Source organism: Alexandromys fortis, unplaced genomic scaffold (assembly GCF_014885135.2).
Source record: "Alexandromys fortis isolate MF-2015 unplaced genomic scaffold, M_Fortis_MF-2015_v1.1 scaffold_94, whole genome shotgun sequence".
NCBI lineage: Eukaryota > Metazoa > Chordata > Mammalia > Rodentia > Cricetidae > Alexandromys > Alexandromys fortis.
The window spans coordinates 6,793,620-6,809,991 of NW_026067979.1; the positions used below are offsets into that span (position 1 = coordinate 6,793,620).

Consider the following 16,372-nt stretch of genomic DNA (forward strand, 5'->3'; position numbering starts at 1 on the left):
ATTCCCACATTCTGATTCAGGCAGTAACTCCAGTTTATCCTCTCCTTGGTGTGCAAAAGTTTCTGCTGTCTCTGGGTAGTGGTGGCACTCTCCTTTAATCCCAGCACTAGGCAGGCAGAGAGGCCGGTGGATTTCTGTGAGTTCAAAGCCAGCCTGTCTATAGAGCAAGTTCCAGGACAGGCGCTAAAGCTACAGAGAAACCCTGTTTCAAAAAAAAAAAAAAAAACCCACAACAACAAAAGTTTCTTGAGTCTAAACTCATAGTCTCTTTGGAGTTAGGTGCCCCTCCTCCAAGCTTCCATGGGCTCAGCCTTCTCTCCACAAGACGCACCAGACATCTGTAATTGTCCGTGATTCACTGTATCTTCCGACTGGGTGATCTTTGAGGTCAACTCCTTGTTTTGTTTCTCTTTACAAGTCCCCAGCATAGCTGGCTCCTAGCCTAGCATATGGGGGTCAGGTAAGGATTTACTTAGTGATTCAACACACTAATGACAGCTGATGCCGGCTTCATGGGTCTAAACACTATGTGAAATGAATTAGTAATTAGAAGCTGGAGCCAGTGATCAGGTAATTCGAAGATGAATAAAGATGTCACAGGTATGCCAAGCGGTGGTGGCACATGCCTTTAATCTCAGCAGAGACAGGAGGATCTCTGTGAGTTCAAGGCCAGCGTGGTCAACAGAAAGAGTTCCAGGACATGCTCCAAAAAGCTATAGAGAAGCCCTGTCTAAAAAAAAAAGAAAGAAAGAAAGAAAAAAGGAAGGAGGGAAGAAAGGAAGGAAGGAAGGAAGAAGGAAGGAGAGAGAGAGAGAAAGAAAGAAAGAAAGAAAGAAAGAAAGAAAGAAAGAAAGAAAGAAAGAAAGAAAGAAAGAAAGAAAGAAAAGGAAAAAAGAAAATATGTCGCAGGTAACAAAAGACCAGGACAGCAACCCCTTCAAGGAGTAAACCAGACTTAAGATGAAGAAGCCCTCTTTAGCATGGCCGTCCTGAGGGCGGGATCAGATCAGGCCACGCCTTCGAGCCAATGGCAGAGCTGATTTGCCTTCGTGGCTCCGCCCTCTAGAACGGGATGGCCCACTCCAGCTGCAAGACTACACTTCCCAGCGCGCCTCCCGGCTGGGTGACGCAAAACCGGAAGTGAGGAACATGAGGTCCTAGGGCGCGAGGGAAGAGGCTGGCGGGGGGCGAGGGGGCGTGCACGTGAATAGGCTGGCCGGATCTCTGGCATGGCCGAGGCCAGGAAGCGGCGGGAGCTGCTTCCCCTCATCTACAATCATCTGCTGCAGGCTGGTTACGTCCGCGCGGCGCGGGAAGTGAAGGAGCAGAGCGGCCAGGTAAGCGTCGGAGGACCGAGTGCAAGACCTAGAGAACTGTAGCCCGCGCCCCTCCCTGGAGGCTCGGCCAGCGCGGGTCTGAAATGCGGGCCAGGGGTACAGGAGGAGCTTTAAGCTCAGCCTTACCCCCCTGCGATTTCCAGCCTCTTCCCGGGGCTCAGTTTTCTCATCGGTGCAGTGGGCGGGCCGGAACCTCTGATCCGAGTCTTTCAGCTTTGTAATTCCCGCCCTGGTTCCCGGTAGCCGCAAGTTTGTTTCCCTAGTCTCAGGCCACGTGGCTCTATGCAAGTTCTCCAAGGGCACCCAACTAGCAGCTGGTCTCGGGGTGGATTGTCACCACTCTTGTTGGGAACACCGAGAGGAAGGTCCCCTTCGTTGACGATCTGGATTCTGCAGATCGTGCAGGCCCCTTGTCGATTATGACAAGACTCGAACTCGTGGTGCAGTGATTTCAAAGTTCTTATACTTGGCAACTTTTAATTTGTCTCTGAGGTGCAGATAATGAAATGGGTAACGCCAGTCTCAGGCCCCTCTGCCTATTTCACAGCCTAGTAGTGGACACAAAAGAATACAGTTAACATTGTCTTAAGCTGTAGAATGGGAGATTTGAGATGCTAAAACATCTGGCATCTCAAATCTCCGGAATCTGGGTGAGGACTATCCAGGACTGCTTCCCTGAGGATGTAGTAGTTGGTTTGAGAGCTCCAGGGAGTTGGATAGTTAGAGGTGCTGATGTCTGGAGGTTGGAGTGGAACTTCTGAGTGTCATAGCCTCCAGAGAGTTTGCTGTGTTTAAAGTTTGAAATACACGACTGTGGAGTCTCCCAGAAAGATGGAGGCAAAGCAGACAGGCTGGAATGATCCATGGCTAATCTTCCAGAAGAACAGTGGTGAGATGTATATTGACAGAGTTAGTCAATACCACTTTGGCTACAGTGAAAACTTAAGGGCCACTGGGTGTGGTGGTGCATGCCTTTAATCTTAGCACTCTAGAGGCAGAGGTAAGTGCATCTGTTGTGAGTTCAAGGCTAGCCTGGTCTGCCTAGTGAGTTCAAGGCCAAGAAAGGGCTATGTCGTTAGACCCCCGTCTCAGAAACAACTCAAAACTGAAGGTTGTTGGGCCCTAAGATGTTATCTGTGGCTTTCCTAACCTCCCTGTACCTCGGTTCCCTTCCCATCTGTACTCCAACCATATAACTTAATAGCTGGGGGGAGCGGGACATAGTTCCCATCCTCGTGGTTTGTGTGCCCAAGCAAGGGTGTGTCCTGCTCTCACAGAGCAGACACATAAAAATCAGCTTGTGAGCTAGCCTGTCTAGATTGTGGCAGGTGCTGGCCACAATGAGGCGAGCAAGGGGGATATGGAATGTCAGACTCCAATTACAACTAAGGTGGTCAGAGAAGTCTTATGGAGAAGATGACCTTGAAGTAGAGTCTAGAAGGAAAAGTTGAGCTGTGTGGTTGACAAGAGAGAGAACATTTTAGTAACAAGAATGGCAAAACCCTGTTAGGAACTGGTGGCCCGACTTACTTTATTATGACACTTTATGTGACTGGGGTGGGGCAGAATGAAGCTGGCTGACTAGATGGTCCCCTTCAGACTGACAACAGCCCTTTCCATCATACATTGACTACGCTGCGGAGAAGGATCTTGGAGTTAGCAAGGATGAGTTCAGCCAGTGAGTAGGAGCTCTTCCTGACCTTGGGCCAATCTATTTGGTGCTGGCTTGTTTTTTTCCCCCTGTGTGTGGCTCTTTTAACTCCCGTTGGAGCACTTTGGCTGTCCAGTCTTGATGTTCACACAGTGTGTTTTCTGCCTGGGCCTGGTAATTGTTTTTGTTTTAACTAAGGCCTTTGCATCCACCAGATGGTGCACGCCTTTAATCTCAGGAGGCAGAGGCAGGCAGATCTCTGTAAATTCAAGACCAGCGTAGTCTATAGAGCGAGTTCCAGGACAGCCAGGGCAGTTACACAGAGAAAACATGTCTTTAAAAAAAAGAAAAAGAAAGAAAAAGAAAAATGGCCCTTGCACTTTTTGGGCTCAGTGTCTTTCCAGGCATCCAGTAGGCTCCAGTATGTCACCTGACGCCTTCAGGATTTGGGCTATCTTGTGTTTGGGGGAGACTGACTAGCCAGGCCTTTGCAAACCATCTAAGAGGTTAGTAAGGAAAGCTCTGCCATACGGTTTCCATCCCTGGCTGTGCTAGGGATGTTGGGTCATGCTGGTTTGGACTGTTCACGTGCCCACCTCTCAAAGGTACCTCTTACTTACCATTGTATTATATTGAAAGGTTTGTAACTGGAACTGATTGTCCTTCTTGACTCTGCTGGTAATGCCAAGTGGATACCCAAGAGCAAACAGAGCATATTCTGAAACATCTGTTGCAAGCCCAGGGAGGAGACATTCCTATTGGGCTGGGTACTTGCTGAAACTCTCTACTTATTATTTCTCTACAGAAGAGTTTCCTGACTCAGCCCGTCACTCTTCTGGACATCTATACACACTGGCAACAGTAAGTCTGGTGGAATGGAAGGGATGGAACAGGGTTACCCGAACCAATCATCTTTGCCACCAGCAAATATACTAACGTGGCTTAAGATATGGCCTGAGAGCCCACTGTGAACATACTTGTCACTTTCAGAAGGCAGGTTACATGTCTGGGTGTTTCTCTATATAGCTTATCACAGGGGGAAACAATCAGAGCTGGAGCTCACCTTTCTTTTTCTTTTTTCCTTTTTTTTTTTTTTTTTAATTGTTTTGTTTTGTTTTTGAGACAGTAGCTCACTCTGTAGACCAGGCTGACCTCCAGTTCTGGGACTAAAGGAACGCCCGATCACACTCAATGAAAGCTGAATCTCTTAAAAATAAAAGGTGGCCCACACCTTTAATCTCAGCACGCTAGGGAGGCAGAAGCAAGAAGATCTCTGGGTTCAAAAAAGAATTAATACAGCTGGTTTCTTCTTTTTTGTTTTGTTTTATTTTCATTTGTTTGTTTGTTTTGGCTTTTAGGGTTTTGTTTGTTTGTTTGTTTTTTGAGACAGGGCTTCTCTGTAACCCTGACTGTCCTGGAATTCGATCTGTAGACCAGGTTGGCCTCAAGTTCAGAGATCCACCTGCCTCTGCCTTCCGAGGGCTGGGATTAAAGGCCTGGGCCACCTCTCCCTGGCTGGTTTCTTTCTTCTCACTCATACTGTGATCAAGGAGGCAGGTGGGCAGGTCAAAGGTGGCACTCGTGTTAATAAGGGCAAGTGAAGGCAGGAGCCTGGCACTGGACACGAGCACTTTTCCAAGCTACTGAAAGGTGAGGTTGGTAGTGACTGTTCCCTTATGAAACTCAGAAGGTAGGGGATGCCAGGCCCTGGGGGAGAGCTAAGGTCACCCTCCCCTCCGTGCTTAATCCTCCTCTGCCACTTGATGGACGCAGGGCATGCGCCCTTGCCCTCTCTGTCTTGCCCAGGTGTGTGGGTGTTGCTTACTTTACTTCCTTCCCCGGCAAACTATGTCTGAGCTGTGCCACACTCTTATTTCCTGCCTCTGGCTCCCTCTGTGGGTGAGGGGTACAGAGTGGACCAGAGAGCTCACCCACCAAGCCAGCCTTGACCAGTGGTTAGGCTATAAAATCAGGCCTAGAAATGAGCTCAAATGAATGGCCTTGAGCAACTTTGGGACCTCCTAGAATATCTTCATCTCTGAAGAGAACTCTGAAGAGAACGTTACTGTCTCATTGCATTGTGAAGCTCCAACGTAGTCGTCTGTTAATAAAATCCTGAAACTGGCCAATGAAAACCCTGCCCTAGTTTGCTTCTCTGATACTATTCTTGATACAGCGGAAAACAACCAAGAAGAAGGTTAAAGCTCTGTCCTTGTGAAACCCGAATTCTGTTGGAAGGAGAAGGGTGAAACAAACTGATACATGTAACAAAAGCAGCTTCCTGAGGAGTGTCCTTCCTAGGAAGAAGGGACCTTGGCAGCATATCTCAAACTGGCAGAGCAGCATCAAACCCAGCTGGGAAGAAAAGGGGTTAGACCGTGGCTTCCTGCAGGTGGGAGAGTGGGGTCAAAATGGGGGATTAAGCTGCCTGAGTAAAGATTTACATCTTACATACACACTCCCCACCTCACCCCACTTCCTCCTTGCCCCAGGCCAGTTCCGTCATGAATGCTTTCTCCGGGCATCTGTCAGGCACTGGGGGACTAGAGTGAGCTGCTGTCCTCCTCTCTGGGGCCTGTTTGTGCAGCGTAGGGGACTCATCCAGGAAGCAGTTGGCAGAAGGCTGAGAAGGAAGGAAACTGAATGGCAGGGCAGAGTACTGTGAGGGAGGGGTGTCAGCAAAGATGCTTTACGCCAAACTCAAGTTCAGGAAGGGGAGAACAAGGACCCCAGCATGAGAGGAGGTCCCAGTTCTAGGGTGAGGAGAACCTGGATGGTTCTGTCCAGTGCCCATGGACACTGCGAATGGGTGCGGATGCAGAGCATGGATGAGTCCACACTGTATTGGGGTCACCATTTAAACTGTACTGTGTGCACATGTCCTGTGAAGGCTGAGGAGATGAGCAGTCTGACCCCCCCTCCCCCGAGAGCTCATGAATATGTCCCCCGTCTCCCCTGTCCTGCAGGACCTCAGAGCTTGGCCAGAAGCAGAAGGCAAAGGACGATGCTGCGCTGCAAGCCAAGAAGTCCCGGGTGTCAGACCCCATTAGCAGCTCGGAGAGCTCGGAGGAGGAAGGAGAGGAGGCAGAAACCGAAACTGCCAATGCCAGTAAGAACTCCCCTTGCCGGGCGGTGTGTGGAGTTGGGGCCATCGCCAGGGACAGCTGTGGGATGTCATTCTGCTCCACAGCAGTCTCCCCCTCTGAATCAACCTTTAGCGTAAGCCAGAAGAGGTGGGGCTTTTCAGAGGGAGGTTAGGAAGTACCAGAGAGCCCTTCCTGTGTAGCAGACGTTGTGACCCCAAACTCTGAGGGTTTAAGGAGAATCATAAGATCCCAGAAGGCTGGGTGTGGTGGTACACACATTTATCTCCAGCACAGAGATAAATGAATCTCTGTGAGTTTGAGGTCAGGCTGGTCTACATAGTAAATTCCAATCTAATAAGAACTATGACCCTGTCTCAAAAAAAAAAAAAAAATTGAGGGCCCACACAGCTGTCCAGGTCACTCACCAAGGGCTGTTTTCAATGCTACTGCTAAAGACAGGAAGGAAACCACATTTGTACAAGTGTTGGGACCACTTCAGAAGGTGTTGGTGGTCCCATTTGTGAGTGGCCTTGGGGCTGCTTCAAGAGTTGTTGGTTGTTTTAGTTACTGTTGCGTTGAAGAGACACCATGAGCAAGGCAGTTTATATAAAAGGAAGCATTTCATTAGGGGACTTTTGCTTACAATTTCAGAGGGTTAGTCCATGATCATTGTGGTGGCAGGTACATCCTGCTATGTAGGCAGCTGGCAGAGAGCCAGAGACGGGTTGGTGTGGGCTTTTGAAACCTCACCCACACGACACACCTCCAATACAGCCATACCTCCTTATCTTTGCCAAACAATCCACCAGTGGGGAACCAAACATTCAGTTATGTTTCCATTCAGACCTCACTGGTCTTCCCCATTTGGCAGTATGTGATTGATAGGCCCCATAGCAGAGTGGCCCATGTGATAGGTCCCATAGCAAAGCGGCCTGTGTGATAAGCCCCATAGCAGAGTGGCCCTAATGCAGTCTCTTTGGCCTCTTCTCTCCTGGCAGCAGCTATTGCTGTGTCTCCATGTCTCGAAGGCATCATATTGCTTACATAGAGAACAGTTTCCTGATTTTTAGGTAGGTTTTCTGATTATAAAAGAAATACAGGGTTCATTATAAAATGTTCATTACAGAACATTTGAAAATTTGCTTCAAGAGAAGGCAGGGGAGAAATCGCCCACATTCTTGCCACCTACTATTCTTGCAGTCTTGTCTTTTGTTTGTTTATTTTTCCTGTGTATACTGTGCCAGATGTTTGAGAGGATGTTGAATATATATTTTATATCTTAATCTTAAATTATAAATACAAAGCAGGTCCAATTTGTATATAAAAAGCATACAGAAGAAAAACACGGGAATTCCTGTTCTCATCCCCATCACGTCTTACCCATGTCCCTTGATGGGCAGGCAGCCTGTAAGCTTCTTCCAGTCAGACATGTGCCCACCTATGTGCTTGTGGACAGGCCTACATACTGCTTCAAATGTTTGTACTGACAAGGTATTTGATAGTAATCAACTTTTAAAAAATATCTTATTTATTTGACAATTTCATAAATGTGTTGGGGGAGGCCACTTGTTAGCTCCCTGCTGCTCAGCCCCAAAATAATCCCACAAAACTATATTATTTAAATCACTTCTTGGTCCATTAGCTCTAGCTTTTTATTGGCTAACTCTTACATCTTAATTTAACCCATTTCTATTTATCTGTGTATTGCCACGTTGCTGTGGCTTACCAGCTAAAGTTCCAGTGTTTGTCTCTGGCGGAGCTTCATGGCTTCTCTCTGACTCTGCCTTCTTCCTCCCAGCATTCAGTTTAGTTTTTCCCCACCCACCTCTATTCCCTGTGCAGGCCCAAAACAGTTTCTTTATTAACCAATGATGTTCACATCATACAGGGGGAATCCCACATCAAATGTGTACAGTGTGACTCCCCCAGGACAGCCCTGGTGTGTTCTCCCACCTTAATATCCCTTTTTCATGTTTGTTTTTTGTTGTGATCAGTCCACTGAGTCCAGTTAGTGCTGCCTGCTAGAATGTTGGCTTCGGTGAGTTCATGAGAATGACCTTGTCATGTTCTTAAGACAGCATTTCACCAGCTCTTGCATTCATTCTACCTGCTCTTCTGTAATGTTCCCTGAGCCTTGTTGGCTTGATTTGTGTCCCATTTAGGATGGAGGGCTCAGTGGGTACTTTCTCAACCATGACAAGTTATGGGTCTCTGCATTGCTACCCACTGCAGAAAGGTGAATACGTACACACACGGGAGCAATTTGACATCAACAGTAGTAGGTCCTGTCCCATGTGTGCCACCCCCACCCCCACGCTACAATCTCTTGAGCCAGTAATCAATTTTTAGAACCCTGAATTTTAAGCCAGATGTGGTGGCACATGGCTGTAATGCTAGTACTCAGAAAGCTGAGGCAGGATGTTCCTCCGTTTGAGGTCAGTCCGGACTACATAGCAAGACCTTGTCTCAAGAACTAAGCAAAAATAACCGAAACAAAAATGCAACATGTAAAAAGTCAATTACAAGTCCATCACCAGAGTCCTCTCTGAAGTATTTGTGGGTAGCATGACAGGGTGTCAAGCATTTTCTTCAAAATAACCTGTGATCTGAAGGGGAGAACGAGGCAGTATGATTGGCCACGAGTTGATGCGAAGTTACAGTTAATGCGGGAGCTAGGTACCTCTTCTGTGCTGCTGGGTTTTTGAAAACTTGGCACAAGTGCAGAAAGGGAGCATTGAAGTCCCAGGAAAGAATTCAGTCCTGCTGTTTATTTCAACAATTGTCCATTTAATGATAACTTCCCCTGAATACCAAGATCTACAGCGACCGTTCCCTAAAACAATCCATAATAGTCTGAATCTCAACCTCTCCAACGAGGCCCAGCACCATTTCCACCAAGAAACCACTTGACTTCCACATAGCTTTCTCTGTCACCTGAGGCCGGCTCCTGATCCCCTTCCCGCCTGCTGGTAACTGTCAGGACTGAGGGGTAATAGGTGGTAGGAATGTAAGCCTGTCCTTTCACTCTGGGGGCCTCCGAGTCCCTCAGGGATGCAGACATGGTCAGCAAACTGATGCGACACAAAGCTCTTCCCCGAGGCCCTGGGCTAGGCCTCAGATCCTCACGCTAGCGCCAAGCGGCCAGTACCAGTAGGACTGTGAGACCAGGTGAACTCTGCCTGCCATTCTCAGATGAGAGGAGCCCGCCTTCCGCACGGTGTTTGTGTCTTTCAGCCCCAAGACCGATATCTGTCAATTCCTCGGCCACGGCTGCAGAGTTACCATCAAGCATGAAGGAAAAGGCCCAGGTGAGTATTTCCGAGTTACGTATTACCGTGGGAGTTATATCCAGTGAACGTAGTCTCCTGTGTTGGAATATGGTTGTAAGGCTCCATCGGGTGCTTTTTCTGTGAAATAGAAGTGTCACTCATTACCTCAAACTCCTTGGCACATGGGTGGTTCCCTTCCTCTCCCCCACACTCACCTGCTCACTAAGTACCCCTGTGTTTATGCACTCTGCAGAGTCTCTGGATCAGAAAGTACTTAGAAAATGTCATTTGTCGGTAATCTGTAAACCCCACTGCAGATTCATAAATGGTTGTGTCACCCAAACCAGAACATAGCAGTAATATCTAAAAGTAACGATGAAATAATGCTACCACAATGAACTATTGCTTAATGCAGAGCAGGAACCACTGTGACCTAGGAACGGTAATGCACTCAGTGCCTGAGAAAGGTGTCTTCCTTCGTCCTCTGTAAAGAAGAGGTGACATGCCAGTTAGCAGTTACAGGCCAGAGGTGACTGCCCAGAGGCTAGAGAGGGACATAGGAAGTGGCCGTGTTGGGCCCACGGTTGGGGGGGGGGGCTCTTGTTTCTCTGATAACAGAGTTTATCTCTTGAACTCTGTAGGCAAAGACCAAGATGACGAACTCTGTGCTGCACCCCGCATCAGGAAAGGCAGTGGTCCACCTGCTCTCTGGGAAGTTACCCAAGAAGTCAGCAGAGCCCTCGGTAAACACTGTCTTGGCCTCGGAAACCGAGGAGGAGGGCAGCGTTAAAGCCCACGGAGCCACTACCAAGCCTGGTAAGAGGCCCCAGAGTCGGAGACAGGGAGGCAGGCCTAAGCACTGCCAAGCTATTTGAGACATGCTGAACACAGGTTTGTCTCTGACAGTCAGGGTCCTGCACAGAGCCATTTCCCCCTTCCCTGACCTCCTGAGTCAGCTGTCTAGACAAGACTTGGGCTTTTCAGAGGGCAGCATTTCCTGGCTTCTCTCTTGGGTGGGTTATGGGACCACTGTGCCCCCTTGGACAATAAATGGAAAGGCATAGGTCTGTCTTCATTTCTTAGGCAGAATAGACACCCAGCCTGTCCCCCATGCGTGATGGCAAAGAGTGACTTGCTTAATCTTCAGATGCTGCTAGCCTTACCAAGGCCTCAGAGATACACAGAAATGGGTAGCGAGGGTCCCCACCCCAGTTGGGGGGCTTTGGTTCAAGGCAGACACCTAATCCAGTACAGGTTTGAGAAGGAGTTCTTGGCACCTCAATTTGACTAGCAATTGGCATGGGGGCTCTGGGAAGGGAGGTGATGTGGAAAGGTACTCAGACCCTTGTGTCCACCCTCAGGGATATTGTCAGCCAGCCAAGTCAGCAGCTCCAGTGAAGACACCTCGAGCTCCAGTGATGAGACAGATGTAGAGGTAACTGCCACCCGTCCCCAGGCCTCTGGCCCTCCCAGAAGCCTTGCTAGTGTTTGGCTCCTCAGCAGCTGGAAAGGTGATGGCCAAGGCTTGGTAGCTGTGGAACGAAGAGCACAGTGTTGCTCAGGACGTGCAGAGCATCGGGGTCCAGCGTTAGGAGGGGGAGACACAGGAGCAGAGACCCTGAGTAGGAGTATAACTGTGGTGTGGTCAGTGGTGAGGCTACCTAGAGGACTCTCAGCCTAATGGTGAATGTGGGTGCTGGGCTAGGATTGGGCAGGACCCTTGGTCTGCAGCCTTGTCTCTGAATTTTGAGCACTTAACACCAGACCTTGAGAATACAAAGTGAGCCAGGTAGGCAGAGCTCCTGGCTTCATGGGGACCATTGAATATTTAACTGCAGCGGGGAAGGAAAACCTGGTGAGCAGAGCCCACTAGAGGGCTGTGATAATAGTAACAAGGTGCCAATGGCAGAAACCAAGGTGTCCCATTTTAGAAGTATGGTTAGCAGGTACGGCCAAGCCACAGCTCAACAAAGCCATACGCTTATGTAAAACATGAGGGTGTTTTATTTATTTCAGTTGTTGGATCCTGGGCATGAACTTTGTAAACTACAGTGTTGTCACCTAATGTCAAAAGGTGAGACAGGTGAGAGGGAGTGCCTGCAGGAGCCAGGTGCCTAGGGTGCCGCCCCACCAACCCTGTCTAGCCAGGACGTGACCACTCCTTGCTGTTGGACCCCGAGTATAATAATATATAAGGACACCTGGATCCCTTCACTCCGGATCTGCCACCTAAATATAGTGCATTGGTGGGCCAGAAGCCACTGTCCTCTGGCGGCAGTGAGGTATTTAGGAAGAACCTGGTACTGAAGGGTCGTATTGGGCATGAGATGCAGAAGTAGAGCAGAGGCTGACTGACCTACCAGCTACTTTAGTTGTGTCGGGATTTTGGAAGACTAAAGAATGTTCAGGAAGAGAAGCTCGTGCCAGTGCAGATACCAGGCACCTCTCCCTGGGTAGCTACTACAGACAAATGCTTTTTAGTTTGTAGTTCAGGATGGGCCTTATTGTGTGTCAGTGGATAGATAGGCATGGGGGCCAAGTTCTGCCCCAAGGTAGCTAAGGGCCTTATAAGCCTTGTGCTGCCCTTGAACATCTGTGCCTTTTGGGAAAAGGGTGTAAGATTCTGCCTGCCTTTGGGTGAGCATGTGTGTTTAGCAAGAGGCTTGTATTGATTAATTTTCTTTTGCTGAGAATGGTGCCATAGGCTCATCCATTTGAATGCTTGGTCACCAGGGAGTGGAACTGTTTGAAAGAATTATAAGGATTCGGTGTGCCTTTGTTGGAGGAATTGTGTCACTGCTAAGAGTGGGCTTTGAGATTTCAGAAATTTCAGAAATCCATGCCAGACCCCATTTTTCTGCCTGTGGATCAGGATGTAGCTCTGAACTACTCCAGTACCATGCCTGCCTGCGTGCCTCCATGCTCCCTGCCTTGATGATAAGGGACTAAACCTCCTTGTCTTAGGGTTTCTATTGCTGTGAAGGGACATCATGACCACAGCAACTCTTATAAAAGAAAACATTTAACTGGGGTGGCTTACAGCTTCAGAGGGTTGGTTTATAATCATCATGGTGCGACATGGTGGCGTGCAGGCAGATGTGGTGCTGGAGAAGTAGTTGAGTGTCTACATCTTGACTTGCAGGCAACAGGAAGTGGTCTGAGACATTGGGTGTGGCTTGAGCAGATTTGGGACCTCAAAGCCTGCCACCAGGGTGACCCACCCCACTTCTTCCAACAAAGCCACACCTCTTAATAGTGCCACTCCCTATGAATTTATGGGGACCAATTACACCCAAACTACCACACTCTGAAACTGTAAGTTAGCCCCTAATTAAATGCTTTCTCTTACAAATGTTACCTTGGTCGTGCTGTCTTTACAGCAATAGAACACTGACTGAGACACCAAGGCAAGTTTTACGAGTCTAATTAGGGTTTCATAAGGCTAGAGTCCATGATGGTGAAGCAAAGGCATGGCAGCAGGAACTGGGGGCTCACAAGCAGGAGGTAGAGAGAACACTGGGAACAGCGTGAGTCTTTAGAAACATAAGCCTACCTCTACCCTTCTCAAACAGCTCTACCTTGTGGGAACCAAGCGTTCAAACAGGAGCCTAAGGTTGCCTTTCTTATTCACATTGCCTGATGAGGTTGACACCCCTTTGACAGCAAAGGGGAAATGGTTCTTCATTTGCTGTTTCTGTTTCCTGCTTTTAGGTGAAGCCTTCAGTAAAACCAGCCCAGACCAAAGCTTCCTCAGCCCCTGCCAAGGAGTCTCCAGCAAAAACAGCTCCAGGCCCTACCAAGTTAGGGAGTGTGACTCCGCGCCTCCAGGAAAGCACACCAGCTGTACTGGCAAGGAGCGTAGGCACAGAAACATTGGAGAGCAGTGAGGAGGACTCTGAGAGTGAGGACAAGCCCCCTGCTGGGATTCCCAGCCAGGTTAGCCCACTGCCTAGGGCTCTGGATGCTGTCTGTGTAAGAGGACCCATTCTAGAGTTCATGGGGAGGGAGAAGAAGGGGCAAGGTGAAAAACAACATCTGGCCAGGGGGCTTTAGTACTTGGAAATGGCCCTTTGGACCTGCACTGCCCCAGAATGGCAGATTCCTGGGGGGCAGGTCCTACACCTGCTCTGGTGTTTGCATTTTTGCCTTGGTTTCCATAGTGGTGAGTATACTACTGTCCTCAACATAGGTGGCCGTGCTAGGAAGAGACCTGCAGTTTCTTCATCTTGAGTCTCCCCTTGTAGTCCAGCCCAGCCTCTAACCGCAAATTCTAGGGTTACAGGCATGTACTATCATACTGTCTTCAGTTACTTTTCCATTGTTGTGAAGAGACACCATCACCAAGGCAACTTATAAAGGAAAATTTAAAATTGGGTGCTTATAGTTCCAGGTGTTTAGAGTCCATGACCATCAAGGGAGAGCATTGTGGCAGGCAGGCATGGGGCTGGAGTAGCGACTGAGAACTTTTATATATGATCCACAATCAGAGAGAAAGCTAACCGGAAGGGCATGGCTTTTGAAACCTCAGAGCTGGTGGCACACTTTCTCAAACAAGGCCTTCTAATCCTTCCAAACAGTTCCATCAATGGGGGGTCCAGGTATTCAGACTTATGAGTCTGGGGGCCGTTCTCATTGAAACCATCACACGGGTCCTGGTGAGTCCTGAGAAGTTTTAAGTTCTTGTTCTCACCTTAGCTTTTCTAGCCGTACCAGACCCTGAGCAATCAAACGCTAGAGAGAACATTGTGTTCCTGTTTGGGGGACTTTCCCTTGGAGTGTAGTTCAGCTAGCAATCTCATAGCCCTGAGCACAGTCTGGGACATGCAGAAGGAGCTAGAAAGCCCTTAGAGTTAGAGCGAGGAGGAACAGTCCATATCCAGGGCTCAGGGTGGGTTGAAGTGTGTGTGGCCATTATTAAGATGTTAAAGAAGAGGTGGTTAACAACCTGAAGTGGCCAGGGAAGGACCCCAAAGGAGATATGACCAAAGACCTGAAGTTGAAGGGGGCAGGGAGCAGAGTTGGGTGTTGAGGCTCTGAGGTAAATTACAGTGTACAGACCCTGCCTACTCAGGGCTGTGTCTTCAGCGTTGGTTCAGATCTGTAGAGATGTGGGAACTGGATCTAGGAGATGGAGGAGAGGCACTCTGGGCTCCTGTTGCTGTCTACACTAGGAAGCCTAGGGAAGCTTTACTTCTTTCCCGTGTTCAGGCTGTGCCTTAACAACTACCTTTGCATATCCCTTCACTGCCCTGAGCCCTGCCAGACAAAGGCCGGTGCCTGTACCCATAGAGCGGACTTTTCCAGCTAAGGACTTGACCTCTTACACACTGAGACTGTCCATGGCCAGAGTGAAGGCCGCATACTGGTATCACTGGGGGCTGAGGTGTGTGGTGAGGTGAAATGGGAAGGTCTCTGTGCTAAGAGGATATGGAGCTGGTCATTGCTAAGGAACCAGAGGGCCGGGGCAGCTAGGGCACCACTGAAGGGAGGCGGGAAACTGGTTTCTCGGGAGCCTCTGGGCTTTCTCCTAGTGTCACCACCAGAGGAACTTGGAAGAATGAATTTTTCTTTCTCGTTCACCAGGTAAAGACCTCTGGAAAAGTTCCTCATGCCGGAGCTGCCTCAGTCGCTGCCAAGGGGATCTCTGGGAAAGGGCCCATCTCAGCAGGGAAAGAGAAGCTTGGGCCCATAGCCACCCAAGCCAAGGCAGGAAGGCCAGAGAAAGATACAGAGAGCAGCAGTGAGGACGATTCTGACAGTGAGAATGAGGAGCCAGTTGCTGTGACCACGCCTCAGGTGAAGCCTAGACCTAGACCTGCCGGGCCTGTCTGCTCGGCCAGAGCTTTGCACTCACCCGGCCCCCATCCTTTCTTCCTTCTGATTCACTCCTCACTGTCTCACAGCAGGCGAGGCCTTCCGGGAAGAACCTTCAGGTCAGGGGTACCTCAGTTCCTGCCAAGGGGTCCTCCCAGAAAGGGGCTCCTCCAGTCACCCCGGGGAAGGCAGGGCCTGCAGCAGCCCAGGCCCGGGCAGCAAAGCCAGACGACTCGGACAGCAGCAGTGAGGAGTCAGAGAGCAACAGTGTAAAGACACCAGTGGCTGTGGCCCTAAGCACAAGTCCTGCCCAGGTGAGGCCAGGAGCCTTATGCTCTGCCTAGACAGGGCTGTGATCCTCTGTTCAAAACCAGTGTCTTCCCCTGATCTTGCCCTTTGTCACACACAGATGAAACCTTTGGGGAAAAGCCCCCAGGTCAGACCTGCTTCCGCTGTCAGCCTGGGGTCCTCAGGAAAAGGCGCCCACCCACCCTGCCCTGGGAAGGCAGGCTCGGCAGCAATCAGGGTCCAGATGGGAAAGGTCGGAGAGGACTCAGACAGCAGCAGTGAGGAGGAGTCTGACGACGATGGGGCTGTGGCCGCAGCAAAGGTAAGACCTTGCACGGCCTCGGCACGGGGGTCTACACGGCCCTGCCAGCCCCAGCCCCTTCACTCCAGGTTCTGCTGTCTCCCTGAGGCTCCCCACTGATCTCACGTGTCTCGTTCCAGGCAAAGGCTTTGGGGATAAGGGCCACTCCTGCACTCCCTCAGAAGGTGGGGTCTGTGACCACCCAGGTCAAGACTGAAAGGCGTACAGAAGACTCGGAGAGCAGCGAGGAGTCGAGTGACAGTGAGGAGGAAACAGCACCAGCAGCTCCAACCCCGGCTCAGGTGGGGACCAGAGAGGGGAAGCAACCTCGCTGCTGCTCCCGCCCTCATCGACACCCTCCTTTCTGTTGGTAGGGAGGCCAGGATGAGCTGCATCTCACAACACATGTGGCCTGTGAATCAAGGGGTCTCCTCCAGCCTCCATCTACACTTTCTCCACAGGCCAAACCAGCTCTGGAAAAACAGACAAAGGCTTCCCCTAGGAAAGGCACCCCCGCCACCCCTGCATCTACCATGGTTGCCCCTGTGCAAGTGAGCACCTCATCCTCTAGTGAGGAAGAGTCAGGAGCTGCTCCTGGTACCATGAAGGTGGTACAGGTGAGGCCT

General features: G+C 49.8%; 1 protein-coding gene across 9 annotated transcripts in view; it reads left to right on the forward strand.

Moving 5' to 3' along the window:
* The first annotated feature begins 1,155 nt into the window (after nt 1–1,155).
* Tcof1 (treacle ribosome biogenesis factor 1) overlaps nt 1,156–16,372 on the forward strand; it is a 31,061-nt gene continuing 15,844 nt past the window's right edge. For 2 of the 9 annotated variants that reach the window (XM_050157984.1, XM_050157987.1), the window contains exons 1-12: nt 1,158–1,337; nt 3,794–3,849; nt 5,955–6,097; nt 9,309–9,382; nt 9,985–10,159; nt 10,705–10,778; nt 13,055–13,279; nt 14,927–15,139; nt 15,247–15,471; nt 15,567–15,767; nt 15,887–16,048; nt 16,208–16,363. In XM_050157984.1, coding sequence (XP_050013941.1) covers nt 1,230–1,337; nt 3,794–3,849; nt 5,955–6,097; nt 9,309–9,382; nt 9,985–10,159; nt 10,705–10,778; nt 13,055–13,279; nt 14,927–15,139; nt 15,247–15,471; nt 15,567–15,767; nt 15,887–16,048; nt 16,208–16,363 — 1,812 coding nt within the window. In that variant the 5' untranslated portion in view covers nt 1,158–1,229. Of the gene's footprint in view, nt 1,338–3,793; nt 3,850–5,954; nt 6,098–9,308; nt 9,383–9,984; nt 10,160–10,704; nt 10,779–13,054; nt 13,280–14,926; nt 15,140–15,246; nt 15,472–15,566; nt 15,768–15,886; nt 16,049–16,207; nt 16,364–16,372 lie in introns of all 9 variants that reach the window. The other 7 variants (XM_050157986.1, XM_050157992.1, XM_050157991.1 and 4 more) reach the window with 6 other exon arrangements.